Source organism: Pelophylax lessonae, assembly GCF_965119305.1.
Source record: "Pelophylax lessonae genome assembly, chromosome: 3".
NCBI lineage: Eukaryota > Metazoa > Chordata > Amphibia > Anura > Ranidae > Pelophylax > Pelophylax lessonae.
The window spans coordinates 324,115,339-324,142,772 of NC_138770.1; the positions used below are offsets into that span (position 1 = coordinate 324,115,339).

General features: G+C 38.9%; 1 protein-coding gene across 1 annotated transcript in view; it reads right to left on the reverse strand.

Annotated features, from left to right (window-relative positions):
- CSMD1 (CUB and Sushi multiple domains 1) overlaps nucleotides 1-27,434 on the reverse strand; it is a 2,644,830-nt gene that overhangs the window by 727,144 nt on the left and 1,890,252 nt on the right. The window contains exons 20-21 of the mRNA XM_082250071.1: nucleotides 23,285-23,500; nucleotides 22,125-22,313 (exon numbers count right to left, since the gene is read on the reverse strand). Coding sequence (XP_082106197.1) covers nucleotides 22,125-22,313; nucleotides 23,285-23,500 — 405 coding nt within the window. The remainder of the gene's footprint in view (nucleotides 1-22,124; nucleotides 22,314-23,284; nucleotides 23,501-27,434) is intronic.

A 27,434-nucleotide genomic window follows, 5' to 3' on the forward strand; every position in this document is an offset into this window, starting at 1 on the left:
GCACGCTGTGGGCGCTCTGCAATGAAAGGGGGCACGCTGTGGGTGCTCTGCAATGAAAGGGGGCACGCTGTGGATGCTCTACAATGAAAGGGGGCACGCTGTGGGTGCTCTGCAATGAAAGGGGGCACGCTGTTGGTGCTCTGCAATGAAAGAGGGCACACTGTGGGCGCTCTGCAATGAAAGGGGGCACGCTGTGGGCTCTCTGCATTGGAAGCGGGCATGCTGTGGGCTCTCTGCATTGTAAGGGGGCACACTGTGGGCTCTCTGCATTGAAAGTGGGCACGCTGTGGGCGCTCTGCATTGTAAGGGGGCAGGCTGTGGGCTCTCTGCATTGAAAGGGGGCACGCTGTGGGTGCTCTGCATTGAAAGGGGGCACGCTGTGGGCACTCTGCATTGAATGGGGGCACGCTGTGGTCATTCTGCATTTAAAGGGGGCATGCTGTGGTCACTCTGCGGGCAGTCTGCATTGAAAGGGGGCACGCTGTGGGCACTCTAAAGTTGTTGTTGTTAAAAAAATTTTGTAACTTATTTCTGAATAAAACATTTAACAGTGTCATTTTATGAAATATTTTACGAGGGCGTGTTTAGGGGCGGAGCAGGGTAGGGTTTGGGTGGGGCAACAAGTTGCGAGTAACTCTTAAGGCCTGGCTAGTAGCTCGTGACTTGAAATTTTGAGCCCTGTATATATATATATATATATATATATATATATGGACATTATTTGAGGTATAATATAATTAAAAACTTATATGGATAATTATTACATCTGATTGTAATAATTCATGTCTTTTCATATATCTATACACTGTATTTTGTTTATATACCTATTTTTAAAGTAGTGCCTACCTTTGCATTATATATACATACAGTATATAAATATATGGGTGTATATATACATATATATATATACCCATATATTTATACATATATATATACATAAATATATATATTTAATAAATATATATATATACAGGTATATATACATATACATATATATATATACTGTATATGTTAGTGTTGTTTACACTTAAAGGGGAAGCTTCACTTGATACAATAGGATTTGGGTTGGCCCCTTCTTATTTCACATTTTATTCACATAATTTTTGCATGCACATATCTTCTAAATCATATTAGTGTGGCCAAATAAGTTTTTAATAATTATCTTCCAAATGCATTTCAAATCATAATCCACTATATGTGGAAGAAATGTCAAGTGAACACTGTTAAATATGCAAAAAGGTATTTGGAATGTTTGAGTGGAGATATGACTACACATCATCTTCATTTTGTTACAAGCACAAAGCTGCCATACAGTTCCTGTGACAAAAGGCAGTTGAAATTCCATATTTAAAGCAAACAGTGTTATAGTCTGAATATTTTAATCAAATGACCCCTCTGCGTTGGATGAAATTTGCATAATAAAAAGCATAGCAATTCTATGAATGGTTGAGACATCCAATATCCAGTAAAATAGGCTCTAATTATAGTGTATATAAGTAAAATGGCAAAATTTGAAAACGACAAAGTGCTTGTGACTAATAATCCATTGATTAGTGAAATTTAATCCTTTAAAATTAGGTAAGCAAGCAAAGAAGTAAGAAAAAGAGGGAAGACGGTATACTTTTTTTGCTTTGTGTAGGATTGCCTAAAACCATTGTCAATGTTTTTTTTTTTTGTTTTTTTTTCTGTGTGTTTTGCTCAACATTAGAGAGGTCTCTTCGTACTAAGAAATAAACATCATGTTACAATCTAAATAGATGTAAAGAAAATACCATGATTGCTTATCTTCAAATATACTTTTTAAATATATATATATATATATATGGGACTTAATCATGTTATTATTAGGGATGATCGAACTTTTGAAAAGTTCAGTTCGACCAGAACACCCGAACTTCCCGAAAGTTTGGGTCCGGATTCCAGAACCCCATTGAAATCAATGGGACCCGAACTTCGGTAATCAAAAAACACCATGTTGAAGCCCTAAAACCCAATAAATGCCCCTAAAAAGTGCCTAGGGTTCTGGGTCATGCCCCAGGGACTATTAATCACACAAAAAAAGTTCTTAAAAATTGTCGTTTTTGATAGAAGGCAAAGTATTGAAAAAATTATTGGAAAAAAAATTGGATTTCTTTGGATTTAGTGTCTGGGGGTCTTAAAAGTGTACATGTGAAGTTTCAGCTCTGTAGCTTGTCCAGAACCAGAAAAAAAAAGATTGTTTGTCTTAGAATTGCAGTAGAGCAGGGATGGGGCTCCGCTCCTTTCACACCTGGGCGTTTTTGTTTCAGGCGTTTATTGGGCTTTTTTGTGGACGTCTTTGGAGGCAGGCATGACATCTGAACTTCTGTGTAGGGCTATATATACACACAAACATATATGTATATATACACATACACACATATAGGTGTGAAAGTAGCGGAACCCTATGCCTGCGCTAATTAAATTATTTGCAGGGATGTGGCTCCGCTCCTATCACACCTATATGTGTGTATGTGTATATATACATATATGTGTGTGTGTATATATACCCCTATACAGAAGTTCAGATGTTATGCCTGCCTCCAAAGACGCCCAGAAAATGCCCAATAAACGCCTGCAACAACACACCTGGACGTTTTTGTTGCAGGCATTTATTGTGCATTTTTTGGGCGTCTTTGGATGCAGGCATGACATCTGAACTTCTGTATAGGGGTATATATACACACACACATATATATGTATATATACACATACACACATACAGGTGTGATAGGAGCGGAACCCTATCCCTGCAAATAATTTCATTAGCGCAGGCATAGGGTTCCGCTACTTTCACACCTATATGTGTGTATGTGTATATATACATATATATGTGTGTGTGTGTGTGTGTATATACCCCTATACAGAAGTTCAGATGTTATGCCTGCCTCCAAAGACGCCCAAAAAATGCACAATAAACTCCTGCAACAAAAACGCCCAGGTGTGTGGTTGCAGGCGTTTATTGTGCATTTTATGGGCGTCTTTGGAGGCAGGCATGACATCTGAACTTCTGTATAGGGGTATATATACACACACACATATATATGTATATATACACATACACACATACAGGTGTGATAGGAGCGGAACCGTATCCCTGTAAATAATTTCATTAGCGCAGGCATAGGGTTCCGCTACTTTCACACCTATATGTGTGTATGTGTATATATACATATATTTGTGTGTGTATATATACCCCTACACAGAAGTTCAGATGCATTGCCTGCCTCCAAAGACGTCCACAAAAAAGCCCAGTAAACGCCTGCAACAAAAGCGGCCAGGTGTGAAAGTAGCGGAGCCCTATCCCTGCTCTACTGCAATTCTAAGACAAACGATCTTTTTTCTATGGCGGTCACCCTGACATGGAAGAGTTTGGTCACCCTGCCATAGCAGCCAGAGTCAGTTCACCCTACAGTACACTATGGTCACCCTGACACTTAACACTTTCCCTACAGAAACTAGATTATTGAATCCAACTATATATATAGTACCCTAACTACACTAGATATCCCTTTCCTCACACTAATAATTGCTAAATGACACTTTTGAAGCAGGAGTAACAGAACTGCTTCTACTCTCTTCCACAGCCCCTGTATTACAGTGCTAGAGATTTGGCGGGGCTATATTATATACTGGGGGGCGCATTCATTACTTATTGGCCTCTGGACCCCCTAGTGACTCCAATCACATTCCTAGCATCCTCCTGCCCACTCAATTGGCTTTTACTAATGTTTCTGGTCAATCATGGGCTTTTAAAGCCCAGTTCCTGTCCCATTGCATTTTGGTCGGTTCTGGTTGCCGAATTCCAAACTTTTTCCGCAAAAAGTTTGAAATTCAGCCGAATTTCGAACAGTCAATGTTAGGGTCGAACCGATGGTCGACCCGAACCATTCGATCATCCCTAGTTATTATATGATAAATGATTGAGCCAATATATAAATGCTATTTTACTTTCCATATGCTTTTTTTTACCCAGTTGTAAACTTTGACACTACCACACATGCTGTAAAAAATTTCATCTAAATACACGGTGTGTGGGGTAAACCCTGGTTATAGTCCACTTCTGCAGTTCCTTGGCTTCATTAACTAAAAATGCCAGCTGTTTTGTATCATAGAAGCATCTCTTGATGTTCCTGTGTAAACTGACACATATAGAACAGTGTTTGCAGTGTCAAAAAGAATTACAATGTAGAATTGTTACATTGCATTTCATATGCTCCTCAGCTATACCTAGTGGACATAATGGGGGTATTTTACTACTTCCCATAATAACATTTGTTTAACCAGTTCTGGACCGGAAGGATTTGCCCCCTTAATGACCAGGCCATTTTTTGCGATTCGGCACTGCGTTATTTTAACGGAAAATTGCACGGTTGTGCGACACTGTACCGAAAATAAAAATGGATGTCCTTTTTTCCCCATAAATAAAGCTTTCTTTTGGTGGTATTTGATCATATGTGTGATTTTTATTTTCTGTGCTATAAACATAAAAAGAGCAGCAATTCTGAGAAAAAAAAAAAAAATATATATATATATATATATATATATATATATATATATATTTTTTTTTTTTTTTTTCACATTCTGCTATATAACATTCCCCAAAAAAAAATTTAAAAATCAAAATTGTTCATCCTTTCAGGCCAATTTGTATTCTGCTACATATTTTTGGTAAAAAAAAAAAAAAAAGACAATAAGCTTAATTTAAATGGTTTGCGCAAAAGTTATCGTGTCTACAATCTAGGGAAAAGATTTATGTAATTTTTATTTTTTTAATTTTTTTTACTAGTAATTGCAGCGATCTGTAATTTTTAGAGGGACTGCAACATTGCGGTGGACAAATCAGACCCCTAACTGACACTTTTGGGGGGACCAGTAACATTACTACAGTAATCAGTGCTAAAAATATGCACTGTTACTCTAATAATGACATTGACAGGGAAGGGGTTAACACAGTGGTGATCAAAGGGTTAAGTGTGAGCCTAGGGGAGTGCTTTCTAACTGTATGAAATCTAACTTGTGAAATGACCACAGAGACCTGTGATCCTATACAGAAGGTTTACAGGCGCTCTGTGTTCATTTCAGAGAGAAGAACTGTCAGCTGTGTTTACAACAGCTGACCGTCCTTCTCTCTCATCCTGGAGTGATCGCGGGTGCCTGGTCCCGTGGATCGGCATCCCCGCTGCCTAGTGGCTCACCATCCACTCGTGCGACCGACGTTCACCTACTTTGTTTCGAGCAGCTGAGCCAGCCTGCCTCAGTAAAACTGCGGTGGGCGGTCGGCAAGTGGTTAAAAGAGAAAATAGCCAAAACAAAATAGATTTTTGACCAAATTGCACAGAACAAATGCATAAGCAGATTTGGTGGATGAAAAGATAAATGGTATATCAGCGCTCAAAAAGCCTAACAGTAAGCAGCTATACACTCAAGTTCAAAAACAAAACCAGCATATCAAATATAAAACAAATAGTGTAGCGCTAGAAAAAATAAGTAAACTGACATGTAGAAAAAAGGCCATGCAAATAGCCCACAAGTGCAGACTGTGGTGGAAGAAATCCTGATGGGAGATGCAGATAATGGGTGCAGATAATGACAGGTGCTCTTCGGTGTACAACACACAGCCCACCACCTTACAGAATGGCCTCTCACCTCAACCTGATTAAATCAGGCAACCAGATCTCCACTCTCCTCAGACAGGACACAAAACCACTGTAAGCAAGAACTCATGGACCAGTATACTTCCGGACTCTCTCCACCATAGCAACAGAGACGCCGGAACGTTGTCTTCCGGGTTCCGGCGCCTCTGTTGCTATGGCAATGAGCAGGGGAGTTAGCCAATCAGTAGCCACTGATGGCTATGTATGAGGGTGACGGTCTGACCAATCCCTAAGACCACTGAGGAAGCCTCCACCCACGGGAGGTGATACGCGTGCAGGGGGTTAGGAGGAGCGTCTGACATCACCCGCTGACACTTTGGATTCCGGCGAGGACCGAGCTGGTCTCGTTGCTCCCGCCGGTGCTGTACACCTGAATAACGCTGTTGACTGCCTTTGAATGATCTTCTCAGAGTAAGAGGCCACCTTTTATGTTTTTAAGATCAATAAAGTTTACCAGGTTCACGCTATGGGCTGCCTGTTTTTGTTTCTTTTTTAATGCCTATGGTGGAGAGAGTCCGTAAATATACTGGTCTATGAGTTCTTGCTTACAGTGGTTTTGTGTCCTGTCTGAGGAGAGTGGAGATCTGGTTGCCTGATTTAATCAGGTTGAGGTGAGAGGCCATTCTGTAAGGTGGTGGGCTGTGTGTTGTACACCGAAGAGCACCTGTCATTATCTGCACCCATTATCTGCATCTCCCATCAGGATTTCTTCCACCACAGTCTGCACTTGTGGGCTATTTGCATGGCCTTTTTTCTACATGTCAGTTTACTTATTTTTTCTAGCGCTACACTATTTGTTTTAGATTTGGTGGATGAATGGGATTTTTTTTTTTTAATAGACCCTTAATTGTTTTAAACATAACATTGGGACATTTTTAATTTATGTTACACATTTAGTTTACACGGTTTGATGTATAGAAAATGACTTAGCACTGCCAAACATTATATATATTTGTAAGGAGTGGCTCTAGAAAATTTAATGGGATTGCAATATTTTTTATGTCACACGGTATTTGCGTAGCAGTATTTCAAACACAATTTTTTGGGAAAAAAATACCCTTTAATGAATTTTAATGCATATAAACATAATATACTACCCAGTTGTTTAGTAAAAATTTAAGATGATGTTACACCTAGTTAAAAGCTACCTAACATGTCACGCATTTGGAATGGTGACAACCTATGGTAATAAAAAATCTCCATAGGCGACGCTTTAAAAGCCTTTACAGGTTACCAGTTTAGAATTAAACAGGAGGTATGGTGCTAGAATTTTTACTCTTGTATGTCTCTCACAAGTGTGGTGTAAACACCATTTACATATGCGTGTGCAACCCATGTATGAGTTTGCCTTTGCATGTGAGCAAAGCAGGATAGGGGCTCTTTACATTTTTGTATATTGTATTACTGAGACATCTGGGGTCTATTAAACCCCAGATATCTCCTCTGCCCTGAAGGCATCTGCTTAAACCAAGACTGGTCTGAGCAGATGCCATTTCCAAAACGGGAAGTGACAAAATATCTACAGTATCTATCTATCTATCTATCTATCTATCTATCTATCTATCTATCTATCTATCTATCTATCTATCTATCTATCTATCTATCTATCTATCTATCTATCTATCTATCTATCTATCTATCTATCTATCTATCTATCTATCTATCTATCTATCTATCTATCTATCTATCTATCTATCTATCTATCTATCTATCTATCTATCTATCTATCTATCTATCTATCTATCTATCTATCTATCTATCTATCTATCTATCTATCTATCTATCTATCTATCTATCTATCTATCTATCTATCTATCTATCTATCTATCTATCTATCTATCTATCTATACAATATGCATTAAACATGTAGCAATATTTCCAGGCATTGGGCCTGGTATGGTTCTGACATTGTTACCTGTAACACCTCCAACACATTTAAGTTGAAAACCCAAGTGTGAGAACTGAGACAATGACCATTCCGGCATCCTTGGTTTGTTTTGTATATTTTGTAATGGGGATGGGAGAAGGGAATGAGTGGGATACTCCTCTGGCTCAAATAGGTTCAACTGGGACACTGTACACAAAATTGCCTGTTAGCGCTGTCTTGACGCCAGCTGAATGCTGGCCAACACTCCCTGGTGCTTGAAGATACTGTTCTGCTGAACTGTGCTGAAACTTCGACTTCAATACTCAGATTAACTCAGAAGATCCAGGACGGTAAGACATTTTGACTCCTGACACTCTGTTTAGCCTAAAAGTCCAGTGAACAGCTCCCTCCAGCCCTTCACTGACTGAGGTAGCTCCTTGTAACTGTTTGTGCTGCTGCAACTCTTAACACTGTACACTTCACACTGTACACTTAACTCTTCAGGGCCCAACCGCTGGTGCCCCCTCTACACTTCAGGGTCCTCTCGCTAGGCACCCCCTTGATACTAGCTGGTTACCGGATCCCTGGGACCTTCACCGTAGTGGTCTCCTCTACACTTCAGGTAGATCCTCAGGGGCAATTCACAGTACTCATGAACTTGGCATGCTTTCCTGGAACTGAACCCCTCTATCTCCACTGGTCCTTGACACACCGGATCCTCTCTGCAGCTCAGCTCTCTCTCTGGACTCTCAGGCAGCCACCAGAGACACCCGTTCCTTCTGACAGGAGGAGAGACAGTAATACTCTCCCTCCTGGGACTCTGCTTCCCACCAAAGATGCCACGCCATGCGCTCCCCTCAAACCCATACCCACTCCCAGAGTTCTCCACGGCAGAATCTGCTCTCTGGGGTATATAGAGGCCTGAATGAGCCACCGACCGGGTTTCCTCCACTACCCAATGATAATCCTCCCATGGAGCCAGTGGGGAGACCCCCCTCAGCAATCACACCTGGGAGACATGACAGCCCAGCCGAAAATCATGGCCCCGCTGTTAGGCAGCCAAGGCCCATCATGCTTTTACCTAGCACCTACTCTGTAAGGTGCTACAAACATATACAAACCAGTGTTGCATAACTAGAAGCCTCCTCATCTAAATGTACTTTTCAGCATCAACATTTCTGCTTACCACTGCTTTCTTGTAGAATTCAGTGGATCCATTACATACATATCAAGGGATATTCAAGAATTATAAGTAGAAAAAAAAGTATATTAATAAAATCTGCATAGCTGTTTGTTTTTCTGATGAGCTCTCATGATTCTTGTTGTCAGGTAGGCTATCCAGTTGTTTGCAGAGAACTCAATTTTGCTTTTGGGATATTCAGCAAAATGAAGCCTTTTTTGGATAGGGAATTGCAACTTGTGGAAAAAGTTAACATGATTCCCTTTAAATGCTGAATGCAGATTTATCAGACTGCAGTATTTTCTACATTTGAGCAATACGCAAAAACCATCAAGGAGTTATTTGCTTGCATGTGTTAACTGCATTATTTCTTCCCTGCCACACACTTAAATGAACTAGTGTAATTTAAAACTCAATAACGGCCTTTGTTTTAATGAAGCAAGGTTAAGAGACCAATTTTATTTGAACTGCCGCCATAGGCACGGGTAGAATAGATAAATCCTTTTTTTTTAAATGTTAGCTTTACAGAGTATCTGCTGATATCTATTCAAACTGAGTAGATTGCAATAATTCAAAAAATCCTATCCACTTTACAGTTTGCATACCTTACAGAAAAAAAATAAATTTGACATAAGCATGGTTCATGCTAGCTGATATAAGAAATACGGTAGTATTCTCTAAGATACTGTATGTACTTAGCTGGCATAGCAGAGTGAGCTTATCTCTCATCTCCATTCCAATATGCTAGGTAAATCCCCCACCTCCACCTCCCTATTTACTTACATCCCCTGAAAATGCTTGTGGCCTTAACTCTTTATTTACTTTCAGTTGCAAATCTTAAGTGTGTGGGGCTTACCAATGCATTAGAATAAGCATCCTAAGCATCTCCTGTTTTGGGTCGCATGCATCAAATAAAGGTCATGTGCAGGATTGCACATAGTTAGACATCTATGGTGTGGGTAGGCAAGCATAGTAGGGTAGGGGGAGGGATAAAATCACTTTGTTTGAACATGGACTGATCATTTATTGTGCCAGTGTTTTGATATCAAGGCTCTGCCCATTCACTAGTTATGTTTTCTTTTCCGTGCTGCATCATGGCTGGTGCAAAAAAAACTACACCTGTACTTCACCTGTAAAAAGTATCATACCTGCCCAAAGTATAGAGAAAAGATAGTTAATATTAGACCACAATATTTTTTTTTAAGGCAAATAGCATTACAGATGTGAAAAATAAAATGCAATTTCAGTGTAATTTTATGAGGTCACTCAAGAGTCTGACTTGTTGATGCTTGTTATGAGTTACTGTATACATGTTCCCTGTTTCTGCATTGCCTGAATAAGCTTTTATGACTTTATTTTTTTTAGTGTATGCTCTTGTTACATATTTACAAAGTTAGTGAGGTTGAAAAAAGACACCAGTCCATCCAGATAACCCTATGATGAGTGTTTGAGTGCTGTCAATAGTACATTGTATACCCCTTTATGTTGTGTGGCCATCTAATAGCTTTTTTTAAACTACCAATGCTCCCTGCAGTTACCACTGCTTCTGGAAGAGAATTCCACATCCTTACCGCTCTGACAGTAAAGAACCATTTATGCAGTTTAAGGTTAAACCGCTTCTCTTCTAATTTCAGTGAATGGCCGCGTGTCTTTTTTAAATTTCCTTTAGCTGAAAAGTTTGTTCCCTATGCTAGGGTTGCCAGTACAGTGTTTGTACATTGATAGCATATCCCCTCTCAAGCGTCTCCTCTCCAGAGAGAAAAAGTTCAATGCTTGTAGTCTTTCCTCATAGCCGAAGTTCTCCATTCCCTTTATTAGCTTTGTCGCCCTTCTCTGGACTTTCTACATTTCCAGCACATCCTTCCTGCGGACCGATGCCCAGAACTGGATGGCATACTAAATATGCGGCTGGACCAGTGTCTCGTAGAGCGGGAAAATTATGGTTTTATTTCTGGAGTGAATCACCTTTTTTATACATGCCAGTATTCTGTTGGTTTTGCGTGTAGCAGTTTGGCATTGCATTCCATTGCTGAGCTTGTCATCTACTAGGACTCCCAAGTAATTTTCCATCTTATATTTCCCCAAAGGTCGCCCCCCCCCCAGTCCAGTGAGTAAAGTGCTTACATATTTTTGGCACCTGGATGCATTACCTTAAATTTTCCAACATTAAACCTCATTTTCCATGTAGATGCTCATCCCATTGTTTTGTTCAGGTCTTCTTGCAAGGTTTCCACATCTTGTGTAGAAGTTATTGCCTTGCTTAGCTTAGTATCATCCGCAAATACTGAGATTAAGCTGTTTATCTCATCCTCTAGATCGTTTATGAATAAATTTATGAATAAATTTAACAGGATTGGTCCCAGGACAGATCCTTGGGAGACTCCACTTTCCACACCAGATCATTCCGAGTACATTTATCCCCACCCTCTGGACTCGCCCCTGAAGCCAGTTTTTAATCCAGTAAATGTGAACCCCTGCGCTATCACAACAGAGATGAGATGACAATACAGAGATAACAGACAGCCAGGAAAAGCTGCAGCTCCTAGTTCAGCCTTGCCAAAAACACTGAATAGCTCTAGAAACAATACAATAGTGAAGCAGCGCTCATCCAATACATATAACAGTAGGTTAATAGATGGTAAATATAATACACAGGTATAGTAGGACTACGGTGATAAATAAATAAAAAGTGACTCCAGTGCTGTAAACAGGGTCTCCGTATAAGGTGCTTTGCACAGTAACAATTAGGTGACACTAATGGATGTAGTAGAACTACCAAGCACCTTATTCTGATTTTATTTACAGCACATGTATCATCATCTATTGTTCTATGATAAATTGGTTATATCACTCTAGTTTTACTTCATCCATTTGTGTCACCTAATTATTACTGTAGGATTGGCACTGTAGTCACGTCATAATATTTGCAAAAGCACCACCTAAGCACCTTATACGGAGACCCTGTTTACAGCACTGAAGTCACTTTTTATTTATTTTGTGTATATCGCCGTAGTCCTACTATACCAGTGTATTATATATACCATCTATTGACCTACTATTATATGTATTGGATGAGCGCAAGTTCACTATTGTACAGTTTTTAATCCAGGTACTCACCCTATGGTCTATACCTACGTACCTTAGTTTGTACAGTAAACGTTGTGGGGGACTGTATTAAATGCCTTTGCAAAGTCCAGATACACCACATCCACAGGCCTTTCTTTATCTATATGGCAGCGCACTTCTTCATAGAAAGTTAATAGATTGGTCTGGCAAGAATAATTCTTCATGAATCCATGCTGATTACTACTGATACCGTTTTTATTACTAAAATCTTGTATATAGTCCCTTATCATCCCCTCCAATCGCTTGCAGACTATTGATGTTAGGTTAACCAGTCTGTAGTTCCCAGGGATATATTTCAGCCCTTTTTAAATATTAGTGCCACGTTGGCTTTTCTCCAATCAGCTGGTACCATTCCCATCAGTAGACTGTCCATAAAAATTAGGAACAATGGTCTGGCCATCACCTGGCTGAGTTCCCTAAAAACCCTCGGATGTAAGCCCTCTGGTGACTTATTTATGTTAAGTTTTTCAAGTCTAATTCTGAGTCTGTCTTCTGTTAACCACGAGGGTGCTTCCTGTGACATGTTATTAACATTAACATTACAGTCTAGGTTACTGTAATCCATTTGTTTTTTTTAAATCTGAGGAGAAGAATTTATTCAGAACTTCTGCCTTCTCTCTGTAGCCAAATTCTCGTTATCACCCTTTATGGGGTAATATGTTCTGGTCTCACTTTCTTACAATTTATATACTTAAAGAATTTCTTGGGTTTTTTTTTTTTTACTATGTGCCTTTCATTTTGTACCTTAGCCTCTGAAAAACTTAAGAGTCTCCACTGTCACCCTTTGTAGCAACATAGTCTCATTAAACACAATTATAGTTTATTTATTTTAGGTTCTTATATAGCGCTGTCAATTTACGCAGCGCTTTACATATACATTGCACATTCACATCAGTCCCTGCCCTCAAGGAGCTTACAATCTAAGGTCCCTAATTCACATTCATACATACATAGTAGGGCCAATTTTTATACATGATCCAATTAACCTACCAGCGTGTCTTTGGAGTGTGGGAGGAAACAGGAGTACCCGGAGGAAACCCACGCAGGCACAGGGAGAACATGCAAACTCCAGGCAGGTAGTGTCGTGTTTGGGATTCGAACCTGCAACCCTCTTGCTGCTAGGGGAAAGTGCTAACAGTGTTTCCTTTCCTTTCTTTGGATAGATTTCCTCTCATATCCTGCTGTGTGTACAGGACAAGGCGTAAAGGGAACTCACCTCAATGCTCAATGAAAAATAGATAACAAAATAAAAACTGGTAGGTGTTTTCCCAATCCCTAAAGCAGAAATAGTTTGGTTTTGGTTGACTTAAACTGTCATCATCAGACCAATCTGTGTCTGATCGGCTGCATTGGAGGCCAGAGGAGAAATTTGGGGTCTAATAGACCCCATGCTGTCACAAGGGATGTTATTCATCCCTTGTGATAGCAAAAAAAAAGGTCATCCAAAAACAAAAGTGTAAAATATATTATTTTGTATAAAATAAATAATATTAATGAAAACATTTTTTAAAGCACGTGCTTACACGCAAATACAAACATATACGTTACTCTTGCAAGCCTATGTGAACAGTGATTGCACCACACATGTGAAGAATTGTCATGAATGTCAGAGTGAGAGTAATAATTCTAGTATTGGACCTCCTGTGTAACTCTAAACTGGTAACCTGTGAAAGGCATTTTTAGCGACGTCTATGAAGACTTTTAACCACTGAAGTTTGCCGCCATTCCATGGGCAGATGCAATATTAAAGCATGACACGTTAGGTATCTATTTACTCAGCATAACATCATCTTTCACATTATACCCAAATTTGGGGTTAATATTGTGTTTTGTTGCTTTTTAATTTGTTAAAATATATTTTTTCACAAAAAACGTGCATTTTAAAAACCGCTGTGCAAACAGAGTGTGACATAAAAAAATTGCAAAACCCATAATTTTATTCTATATAGCTTCTGCTAAAAAAAAAAAAAGAAAAAAATATGTATATATGTATATATTTTTTTTTAAAACTGTGACATCTAAATGTATTGGATAACCCTCTGACTATTTTCAAATAGCTTATGCAAATATAATGTTTTAGAATAGTCCTTGAACAAGAATAGAACTTGAAGTTCTCTTGAGAGCATTGGGGTTTTTAATGACTGACCTTCACATCTGTAAGAATGGTAGCTATTTACTAAACAGTACATTGTTGTGAAATATAGAATTTTGTGCCTTTATATAAAAGGAGCTTCAAATACATACTGTATCCTAACTGGCCTTGACCTTGCACACTGAAAAAAGGTCATACCGGTAATAGTGATGTTTCATGACCCTATATGTCTGCTTTGTATTTTAGGGGACCTTTGGAGGGGTCTGTGTACTGTTTTTTCATTCCTTTTTTAAAGATTACCTAGTTTAAAGGATAAGTTCACCTTTTACAAAAAATAATAAATGCACATTTTCTAGCAGATGTACATCTATTATTTTTGTTTCTGGCGCCTCTAAACATTGCACAGTGATCAGCAGATCGATAATGCCATGCAGGTCTCCTGCAGAACTTTCAGTGTATCTGTGTTCCTGTACATTGTATGGGCAGGCAGGTACAATCTGACAGGAAGACTCAATAAACTACAGGCATACCCTGTTTTAAGTATACTCACTTTACGTACACTCGCGAGTACGGACACAGCCTGGTCAGCTTGGCATGGCACTAATCCCAGTTTTTAACATTGGCGTGCATGGGAAATCTTGGTTAGCTTGACATGGCACTGCTCCCAAACCATAAATGACAGGGATACCAAACTTAGGGAGCACCATAAGGGGACCCAGGACTACAACATATCCTATTTGTGGCCGGCCAGCTTGCCTAGGTAATTTACCATGTCAGAGTCCTGGATCCCCTTAACATGCTCCCCAAGCTTGGTGTCCTTGTCACTTATGGTTTGGGAGCAGTGCCATGTCAAGCTGACCAAGATTTCCTATGGAGCTAGTGTATTTACATGCATTGAGAAATGAAAAAAGTTATTGCTTCACTTTAAGTACATTTTTGTTTTACATACATGTTCTGGTCCCATTGTGTACTTAAAAGTGGGGTATGCCTGTACCACAGCGCTCCACACTGCCGTGGTAGTTCACTGAAAACTACAAGCTAACAGCCACGGTACTTTTCCATTCACAGAGGACTGTGGGGGAGAAGATCCCTTCTAGCTGTCAGAATGGAGCGGGGGCCTATCCATTCATAACATGTTACATGTTACACTCTGGGTAAAAAGTTATGAAAGGTGAACTTATCCTTTAATTGGAAGAAAAAAGGACAAAAAAGAGAGAACAACCTGATTGGCCCTGATCCCTTTATGGCAATCTAGTTCTCCCATTGGAGGCAATAAAACCCAAATTGTCCTCAGGATCCTTGGGTCTGCTTCCGCTCTGTGGGTGCTGCTTAGATGGTCCCGGAGGGGTTGGGATCAATATAAAAGCTTTAATTTGATTGTTTAGGGTTGTGATTTATTAATGCCCATTTTACATTAGTTATCTGTTATTGTTTTCATTATTCTTGTGCATTTTACGTTGGTAGTGCTGTTCATTCTATTCAGCTCCACCCATTTACCCCAAGGTAGTGATCTGTTGTATGACACTTTTGTTAAATATCGCAGAGCACTTTGAAATCTTAGAGATGATACATTATTTCTAAAGGTGTTTTGTTGCTACCTCTTTTTCTACTTGTTTCGTTCTCTTTATTTCTACCCTTTTGTCTCTCCCTTTCCTCCATTATTAATCACTATATTTTAGTGTTGTTATCGATTAGGGCTATCCTCTGAGTGAGAAACTATTCTCTGGTTTTACATCTATCTCAACTGTTGTTCATCCAACTTGCACCAAATCTTCTAAAATGCATATTCCTCTCTGGGATGCAGTCCCACAGTGGTATCACACAATATCAACGGTCTGAATATCCCAGAAAAATGCACTACAGTACTGAGAGAACTCAAGAAACGTATGCTGCCTTTTGTATTCTTGCTGGAGACACACTTTAAAACATATCATTCACCTGGGCTGACCAAATCCTTTTACACAAGGGCTTTCATTCCACCAATAATGTATCAAAGTCGAAGGGGGCTTAGATATTGATCAGCAAAGAAGCACCCTTTGAATTGACGGAACAACTGTCTGACATTGAAGGCAGGTTCCTATTTCTCAAAGATTTATACAAAGGTTCACAGCTGACATTGGCCAATGTCTATTTCCCAACTCCTCCCACATCACTTTCTGTAATCGTATCATCACGGAATTGTCGGGTTTTGCAGCAGGATGCATCATTCTGGGAGGAGACCTAATGTTCCCCTGAACCCCGACCTTGACATCTAAAATGGTAACTCTTGTTTGACATACAAAATTCTTAAGAGAATCAAGTCACTTTTACAATCCTTACATCCTATAAATGTGTGGCACTTTCTACATCCTGCAGATAAAGATTATACCTTTTTTCTCCTCCTCACAATCAATACTCATGTATTGACTACCTATTTTTTGTACACAAAGAGATCTTTCATCGCTAACAGATGCCCACATTGGCATACAATCCATATCTGATCATGCTCCCATCTCTTTAACCATAAATTTGACTACTACCTCACATAAACCCAACATATGGAGACTGCAGTCTTCTTTGTTAACAAACCCTACATTACTTCCCAAGATATCAGACCTTCTACATACTTTCTTCAAAGAAAATAAAACACCAGACTGCACAAATGCACTATCAGAGGTGAACTGATTAAATTGGGGACTTAATGTAAACGTGACAGAGAAAAAGAAATGAAAATACTTGCTGACAAAATCTCCAAACTGGAACTTCCACACAAACACTCCATGACTGTCCAACATGCTCAAGACCTACTGATGACTAGGAAAAATCTCCAGCAGCTACTAGAGACCAAGGCGAAATGCATACTTTTTTTCAGGAAACAAATATATTATGAATTTGGTGTCAAAGCTGGTAAATTACTAGCCAGAGCTAGATCAATCACAATATCATGGGCATTAAAAACAGGGAAGGGAAACTTGACATCACTACAGACAAAATAGCTGACCACTTTCACGCTTACTACCCAAAACTGTATAATCTCCCAAAACAACATAAACCTTCCCATTTACTTAGCGACAGGACTATGATCAATTTGAAATTATTTATCTGAAAGCACTCTCCCTACATTAAATGAAGCCGATATTGATCATCTGGAAAGGCCCATTGAGTTAGATGAGGTTTGTGTGGCCATTGGAGAGTTAAAACCCAGAAAAAGTCCTGGTCCAGATGGATTTACATCTATCTAATATAAAACAATGTCATCAATCATAACACACCCTCTAATAAAGGCCTTGAATGCATTATCAAAACACCGTACAGTTCCTCCTGACTTCATATCTGCATTTATTACAGTTTTTCCCAAGCAAAACAAGGACCCCTTAGATAGTACTAGCTACAGGCCTATTTCCCTCCTAAACCTTAATGTGAAGCTTCTAATGAAAATCCTGGCCACCAGACTGCAACCCCTACTTCATGACGTAACAGGCCCTGAACTGGCTGGCTTTATGCCAGGATAGGATACCAAAGACAACGTCACTAAGTCCCTCAATTTGATCCACATGGCCCGCTCACGAAAGATCGAGGGCTTTCTCTTTTCCGGAAAAGGCCTTTGATCGAGTAGCTTGGGATTACATGGTGGAGGCATGTAAACATATCGGACTGGGCTCACATATGATGGCCTGGATATCAGCTCTATATAATATCCCTTCAGCTAGGCTAAAAATGAATGTCACTATATCAGAGAGAGTTACCATCATAAGCGGAACGAGACAGGGCTGTCTGCTCTCTCCCCTTCTTTTTATTTTATCCCTTGAACTGTTCATCAGAAAAATAAATGCCGAGAACTAATTTCAGGGTTTCAAAACATTAAGCAAAGAGTTCAAGATTGCAGCATATGCTGATGATTTACAGTTTTTTTTTTTTGACCACCCGACAAATCACAATGCCAAATTTAATGAAATAATTTACAACTTTTGGATATATCTCCAATTTAAAGATAAATTACTCAAAGTCGGAAGCAATGAACATCTCTCTGCCTTACACATTTTTTGATCTGACCCGAGACAATTGTCCTTTCAAATGGGATTCATTACTTAAATATTTGGGAATGTGGCTGACACCCAATCTAACATCATTATTCCACCGTAACTTCACCCCACTCCTTAAAAACATTGACCAGAACTTGGGAAACTGGAACAATAAACACTTCTCATGGTTGGGAAGGGTGGCTATTATTAAAATGGTAGTTCTCCTGCAGCTACTCTATCTGATCCATACATTACCTATCAAAATTCCCTGCAATCAATTCAGTTCAAATTCTTCTGGACTTACAAGAATCCCAGAATCAATTTCTCACCACTGACCAGACTGAAGAAACTGGGAAGTTTGGTACTCCCTGCTAGGGATGATCGAACTTTTGAAAAGTTCGGTTCGGCCAGAACATCCAAACTTCCCGAAAGTTCGGCCCGGATTTCAGAACCCCATTGAAATCAATGGGACCCGAACTTCGGTAATCAAAAAACACCATTTTAAAGCCCTAAAACCCAATAAACGCCCCTAAAAAGGAAGGGAACTTCATACTTTCCCTACAGAAACTAATTTTTTGAAGCTAACTTAAGTGTAAAGGAGCACTCTAACTACACTAGATATCCCTTTCCTCACACTAAAAATAGCTAAATGACACTTTTAAAGTAAAATTAACAGAACTGCTTCCACTTTCTTCCATGTCCAGTATAAGAATGCTAGGAATTTGGCGGGGGCGATCTTATATACTGGGGGGCGTATTCACTAATGATTGGGCTAGGGACCCCCTAGTCACTCCAATCACATTCCTAGCATTCTCCTGCCCCCTCAATTGGCTTTTGCTAATGGTTCTGGTCCAATCACGGGCTTTTAAAGCCCATTTCCTGAGGCATTGCATTTTGGGCGGTTCTGGTTGCCGAATTCCGAACTTTTTGGGCAAAAAGTTCTAAATTCGGCCGAACCTCGAACACCCAATCATCCCTACTCCCTGCCTTCAAAAACTACTATTCCGCATCACATATTGCAAGAATTATTGATAGTCACGGCCATGGTGACCATAAAGATTGGGTCTCTCTGGAGACTGAATCGAGTTCAATGCCTTTAAGGTTCTCACAATGGATACCATGGACTAGTTGCCCACAGACACTTAAACACCACCCCTTAATTGGGACCACTCTTACAATATTCCATAACCTAACTAGGTCTCAGACTATTTCCACAAATCTGTGCCCACTTATCCCTTTGGGAGACAATTCTGACTTTCCACCCGGTTTCAACAACCTATATCTCAAGACACCCAACTCCACAAACCCTCCTCCAGCTGGGAACTGTTTCTCAGAGACTCCTTTAAATAAATTTGATACAATGGCACAAAATCTGAACATCCCCTGACTAAACTTCTGGACATATAGACAAATACATAACTACATCACAGATAGATCAAAGAAAGGTAATTTCATGAGAGGTCTCACTGTACTGGAGTCGGTCTGCCTTCAGGGGAAGGCATTGAAAAAGACTACATTGGTCTCACACTCCTGGATATAAAAGGCTGAAGTCCTCACCTCAGACAGGTTCAGAGCGAGTTGGTCAGCAGGTCTCAATATAGACATTAATGATAAACAATGGGAAAAGGCTTGCTTTCTAGCACATAAATGCTCTTTGAGCACAAAATATCAAGAGACAGCCTACAAACTATTCACCCAGTGGTATGTAACTCTGGATAAAATAAAAAAATTGTCACCAAACACTTCAGACACATGCTGGCATTGTCAGGTCGATAAAGGCACATTCTTACACATATGGTGGCAGTGTCCGGCCTTGTCATCATACTGGACCAAGGTTATAGATACCATTCACCAAATCAGATACAAAACTGAAATTAGATGCAGAATGTTGCCTGCTTCATATTTACAATTTTCCAAATAAAAAATACCAAAAAGCATCTACTCAATGCAGTCAAGTCGATTATACCGCTTTGGTGGAAATTGACCAAGGCACCATCGATATAAGAATGGCTACAAAGAGTCTCACAGATTTGCAAGATAGAAGAAATCTTGGCCAAAGCAACTGATGGGGTAGACAGCTTCCAAAAAATTTGGCCCCTTGGTTCACCTTTTTTTGATTCTCAAGTGTGTACACGTCCCTCATGTCTTATCCTCCCTGAAGCCAAATCGTTCCTCTTTCTCACCAAAGTTGCCATAGAGAACTCCACTCTAAGACCCAGGTAGTAGTTCATTATAGCTTTACATATCTTGCCTTAAAATGTTGACCTCACATTTAAGGAAGATGATTAGTACTTGAATATCTTTATATCACTACCCCTAACTCTAAAACTTCTTTCATAACTTCGTGCTTCCTTTCTTTCTTTCTCTTTTCTTACCCATTTAGATACTTAAACATGCAATTTGTTGATCTTATTTAGGGTTACTGTTAGTGGATAAAGACTATCAGGTTTATATCTTTTTATACCTGTCTAGTCCTTTTTGACATTGCACCATTGATCTATAACAGTGAAGATCCAGTTATCACCACCTGGAATATACATAGTCTACATAGGTTTGCCTTCCCTGTCTTTGAAATCTTCAACTTTGACTGTTACTCTGTATAAGATTTGTTATGCATCTCATACACTTCAATCAATTGCGAACCTTGTAATCTTTCCTGTACTTTTCAATAAACATCTTACGAATGTAAAAAAAAAAAAAACATAGGGGAGGCCCTGGCAAAGCATCTTGTTTCTATGCTGATGAGGACAAAGGCAACTTCCCCACAACCCTGGATAGTGGTTGTGGAGGTCTGCAGGTGGGGGGCTTCACCTTCATCTACCTTCAATAAAAAGATGGCATTTAGATCTTGCCTCTTCCCCACATAATACCCACATAATACCCACAAAAAAAGCTGCAAACTAGAAAAAAAGAGAACCAAACTTTTAACAAGTCCTTTAAAAAAGAAAATCCCCCAAAAAAGTCTCTCCTTGTAAATCCATCCTCATTCACAATGCCTAATATAAAACAGGAAAAAAAAATCTGTGCTAGGTCAAGTAAAAAGAACGAAAAAGTGAGCAGCCACTTAACCAACTATGGTACCAGCTGTGAATGATCAAAATAAATAAGAAGCGGTGCTAAACCCCAATAATGCAATTATGAATAATCATATGACAAATAATGTGTCATAAAAACAAGTAAATATACAGTGAATAAAATATGAGCAAAATAGAACAAAAAATTAAAAAAAAAATTAATTATATGGACGTGATATAATTGACATGGTTTAATGAAATAGGTGTTAGGTGAACATAAAAAAGTCCTTTCAATGAAAAAGAGTGCCCATAAAGTGCAAAAAGGTGTATAAGTAATGTTGATTGATGAAATTCACCACCAAGGACCAACAATTAGCATACGCTTCTTATCAGATAGCATAGACCATAAATTATAAAGGTCATAAAAGCACAAAATAACCCAACATCTGAGATAGGCGGTGGCTGCTCAACAGCAGCTCCAAATGGATTGGGAATAAAAAAAAAAAAAATGAACAAGCGTAGTGAAGCCTGCAAACATTTAAGTCCTTTTATTTAAAATATATAAGAAGTAGCATTGATAAGTTGTAAGCAGGCACAAATGAGTCAAAAAACAGCAAGCTGTCAGCTCATGAGAAAGGAACGCCGTGAGTAATGGCTAAGCAAGCGTCAAATATTCCTCTCATTTGTGTCATATTTAATACTTGATTTATTCACTATAAACTTACTATAACCTAAAAACTAGAAAATGTCCCTGTGGGTTCAGTCCTACTCTGTCTAGTTAGGTAGACCCCTACAATTTAAAGAAGTAAAAACAGTATAACAAAGTTATAGTGACTGGATGTTTTGTAGATCACCTGGTAGTAGTTGGCCACATTCAGTTAGACCTGGTCTGCAATGTTTAGGATATTTCACTATTCACCCAAGCATTTTCCTCATCTCTTGAATGAAACTACAAGAATCTTCTGACAATACAGAGCAAGTCAATTTGAATGTGACAAGCAACTATTGGTATGAATAAATGAGAACTTTCACAAACATACAGGAGATCCTTTAGAACACCCATTTAATAACTTAAAAAAAATCTATCCTAATAAGAATAGGATCAGTAACAAAAATAACCTCTGATGCTAAAGATTTGATGAATGAAATGAAAGCATTTGACCACCTACCCACACACCTTGGAAGAGGTGTACTCCACACTTTTCTGCCACCTCCCAAACAGGTGAGCCTATTAGAGCCCTCCAAACGATATCCAGGAAAACAAGAAAACGTAAGAGAGTCTCCAACACCAAAATGAAATCCAATTCTTCTACTGAAGGCAGGAACTCCTGGATCATCACAAGGCTCCAGGTCATACTCTGTACAGTCCAAAATATTCCCGTTATTTGAAACCACAATAGAAAATGCAAAATATTCTCAATAATTTTATATATAATTTTAAAACAATATAAGCTCTAAAAAAGGGAAAAAAAACTATGAACAATATTTCATATGAACATTCAAGTGATAAAACATAAATAGGTAAATACTGTACATGTTAATGCAATCCTTGCAATAATGATTAGTGTAATAAGGGTATTTAAATCATCTATATTTACATTTTAATTGAAACTAGAAAGCTGGATTAATTTATTTAATAAAAACATTGTACACATTTTACAATGGATTTTTTTTTTTACAAAAACTTTTTGGAAAGTAATTAATAAACATTAAAAGTACTTCACACATGAATAAATCTTGCTTTAATATAGAGAAACTTGAACTAAATATCAAAAGAGCTTCTATACCCTTATGCCTCCCTTATTAGAAAAACATTAAGAGAAAAGTATATAAAAAAAAGAATTAAAAGGATAAAATAATTTAAAGCACTGGAGTGTTGTTCCCTTGTGGGACCCAGAGACACCAGCCCTAAGATACCTATAGACTGTAAGTGGAACACTCAATAAAACAGAATCTCTTCATACTGTTTTGCATCTTTCAATATTCTCCCTTATTTTATTTTTTATTTTTTGCTAACAGCTAGTTATTCACAATCAAATTTAGCAGGTTTAAAATATGTCACCCTGTCTCACAGTCTGCTGTAACATTTTAACTGGTTGAAGAAAATGTCAGCAGGTTTGGACAATCTTATGTAATATGTGTGGAAAATCTTGTAGAGTATCTTGAGGATTCCAGGGTAGAAAGTAATAAGAATGGCATATGTATAAAATAATGGCTTTAAAAACTTGTTTTCCAGAACAGAGCTGATTTTCATACATTGTATTTATGACAAGTCTAAATGTCTTAGGATACAATAAACTCATTTCTCTTTGATAAAAATTGTCCCTACCTGAAAAAGTGATGTTAAATCCTTCATATGAGATTGAAAAATCTGATATAAATCTAAGTTGAGCTGTAAAATTCCCAAAAAGTCCAGCTTTTATAGTAGGTGGTAGAACTGAACCTGTCAGTCTGGCAACAGGATGAGTAAAACTGCCATCTTCTGTTATTAACAGATAGTCATGGGAGCTTTCAAGGTGAAAGGTGTGAAATACCAGCTGTACACCTGCAAAAATAGAAAAATCAAAACTTCAAATCGGAAGAAAGCTTACAGAGTAAAACAGTGATTTTTTTTTTTATATTTCAATTGTAACTGAATTATTTTATTGCTTGTTAAATTGATACAGTATAAAAAAGGAAAATACACCCGGTAAAAAAATCATACCCTAAAAAGAATTAGAACGAGCACTGCTAATGTACCAGAAATTACTACAAGATCTTTTTCATATTTTATGATTAGAAAATCTAGTAAATGTGCACTCAGGATTTTCTCTGCAGCGACATTCAGAGACCAGTATATGGATAAAAAAAAAAAAAAAAAAAAACTGTAGAATACGTTATAAAGTAACATTTTTGTTTAGTTTCGCTCTTTAATTGCAAAAGGCACACATTACATTTATCCTGCCAGTTATATTAAATATTTAAAAATCTTCCCTAGGATTAGGCACCACAGGATACCTTCTATAATACTTGTTAACTTCCTGTATGCACCCCACTAAAACTAGTTTCCCTGTGGTGCTAGGAGCCTAACTTCCCTGATTAGAGGGCTAGCCATTTTGACTACCTCCTCCAATCCAATATAATGATAATAATTCCGTGGCCAATAAGTGCACTCTGAAATGATGAATGGCAGTTGGTAGGGCTACACTCTAAAGTCAGGGAAATCACCCTTTATTTGGGTTAATTGATTAAATTCATTATTTTCCTCAAAATTCTACAAATACCCAATAATGACAACATAAAAGAAGTTTTTTTTGAAACCTTTGCAAATTTCAGCCTCAAGTCTTCTTGAGGATGATGCTACAAGCTTGGTACACCTCTTTTTGGGCAGTTTCTCACATTCTTTTGGAAGGACCTTTCAAGTTCCATCAGGTTGGATGTGGAGCGTCGTTACACAGCCATTTTCAGATCTCTCCAGAGATGTTCAGTCGGGTTCACGTCTAGGCTCAGGGTGAGCCACTCAAGTTGTTACGTAGCTACTACTTTGTTATCTTGTTGTGTTCTAAGGGTTGTTGTCCTCTTGGAAGAGGTCCTTAAACCTGACTAGTCTCCCAGTTCCTGCCATCTCCTGTCTCAGAGGTCTACAAACAATTCCTTTGACTTCATGGCTTGGTTTGTGCTCTGACATGCATTATTCACTGTGGGATATTATATAGACAGGTGTGTGCCTTTCCAAATCATGTCCAATCAACTGAATTTACCATGGGCAGACTCTAAGTGCCGGTTCACACTACTCCGACTTGTCAGGCGACTTGGTCGCCTGACAAGTTGTGCTCCATTCTGTGCTATGGGAAACGTTCTAATAGGAGCGACTCAAGTCGCTCCGACTTAGAAAAAGGTTCCTGCACTACTTTTGTCCGAAGTCAAAGCGACTTGCATTGACTTCCATTATGTGAAGTCCGTGCAAGTCGGGCCGAAGTCGCGGTGCACGGCGACTTGTTCAAGTCACCCCGAAGTCGTGTCGCCATAGTGTGAACCGACTCTAATCAAGTTGTAGAAACATCTCAAGGATAATCAGTGGAGACAGGATGCACCTGAGCTCAATTTTGAGTGTCATGGCAAAGGCTTTTAATACTTTTTTACATGTGATTTTTTAGTTTTTTATTTTTAATAATTTTGCAAAGATTTCAAACAAACTTCTTTCACGTTGTCATTATGGGGTATTGTTTGTAGAATTTTGAGGAAAATAATGAACTTAATCCATTTTGGAATAAGGCTGTAACATAACAAAATGTGGAAAAAGTAAAGTGCCGTGAATACTTTCAGGATGCACTGTAGAAAATGGTACCTGAAGGTACATGTACATTCTCATGGCACTCTCCAAAAACCTTCATGGGATTCTTTTTAGGAAATAATGTAATCATGTGGAAATCCTGATTGCAGTTATTTAACATGGAGTTTGCCTAGAACCCAAGTAAATGTGTTTCTTTTTTGCTGTAGAGAACTGAAGCTATGGAAATGCAAATATACAGGGATTCCAAAGATGTCGTGTTTGTTAAAACTTCCTATGCAAGTTCTTGTTTTTGATGACTTTAGCAGATATCAGCCAGGACATCTGAACTAGAAGAACTGTTAAGGATCATGACATAGTAAATATTGTATCTTAAATGTACATTTATCCTTTGAATAATCATCTAAACAAAGATGTTCATACATGTGTTAATTTTGCTCCCATTGCTCCCAGGTATTTACTGTGTGGGTAGTTCAAAAAACAAAACATTTGTCCATCCTTGGTGAAAACTAATTCTGACAGATAATAGCATTCAGCATAGAGTCCAACAAGAACAATTGATCATGTATTTGATACTTTTTTATTTGCACTGACATCCGAATTTGCAGGACAAGCTTTTGGGGGGAAGAATGCAAAAAAAGGAAAAAAAAAAAAAACAAACAAATGCACACAGCAATGGCAATTATACTTACATAGTTATTGGGATAAGGCAGGAAAAAGGGGAATTAGGGCTCTTTCACACGGGAGTTCCGATCAGATCCGCCTGTCAGTTTTTTAGGCGGATCTGATCGGATGCCCCATTCAGCCCTATGGAGCAGCGGATGTCAGCGGTGACATGTCCGCTGACACCCGCTGCCATCCGCATCTGATCCTGTCCGTGAAATCCGGACGGATGGAAACCCTATTTTCCATCCGTCCTGGGGATCGGATCGGATCTGATGAGTGCGGACAGGCGGTCCGCTCTCATCCAATTCCCCCATAGAGAGCAGCAGGGTTCTGACACCTCCCTCTCCGCACACAGTGCGGAGACGGAGCTGTCATCCGCCGGCTCAGCGGGGATCGGCGGATCGATCCCAGCTGAGCAGAGCACAGTCCGCAACGGAATGCGGACCGTGTGAAAGGGGCCTAAAAGTCACAGAGAGTGTGTGTGTGTGTGGGGGGGGGGGCATAAAAGTCACAGAGTGTGGGGGGGAGGGGGCATAAAACTGTTGGATAATAATTTAGAAAACTGGGTTCAACATTTTGTCTATTATCTTTTGGGTCAAATACAGTATAATTATCATTCTTAGTTCAAAAGTTTTTTTTCTTTCGTGAGTAGTTTTGAAGTTCTCTTAAGAACTAAAACATTTATGTCCTCCATAGTGTGGTCTGGTTGTGAGAAATGATGTTTCACAGGTGTGTGCAGAAATAATCTTCCTTATTATTGTTATTATACAGGATTTATATAGCGCCAACAGTTTGCGCAGTGCTTTACAATATGAGGGAAGACAATACAGTTACAATACAATTCAATACAAGAGGAATTAGGGGGCCCTGCTCACTAGAGCTTACAATCTAGAAGGGAGGGTCAAGTGAAACAATAGGCAATAACTGTGGGGGATGGGCTGATGGAGAAAATGGAAGTATAGTTATTAGGTGTGGGTAGGATAGGCTTTTCTAAAGAGGAGGGTTTTCAGGAATCATCTAAAAGTTAATAGAGTAGGGGATAATTGGACAGATTGGGGTAAGGAGTTCCATAGGATTGGAGAGGCTCTGGAAAAGTCCTGGAGGTGAGTATGGGAGTTTTCTGTTCCTTGATGGTGTGTAAATTCATCCTAGTTTGCAATTTCTATCCTTTTTCACCAACATAAGATTCATTGCTGCATTTTTTGCATTGGATGAGGTACACAACATTATTGGAGGTACAGCTGTATTATCCTTTTACACGGAAGGTCCCTTTTGTGTGTGTGTGACACCTTTTGGATAGGTTGATTTGGCTGCACAGTTTGCAGCCTTTTTTGTTGCAGGGCTTGGTTCCTTCATTTGTGACTTCACAATCAGGATAAACTTTCCTGCTGAATAATTTAAATTTGAAGTTAGGTGGTTGCCTGAAAGAGGGTTGTTGGAATAGTTATTTTATATGCTAGTATTGATGGTCTTGTCCTTGAAACCTGATTTATGGAACTAAATGTTGATCACAGTTTTCTAAATCATTATCCAACAGATTTAC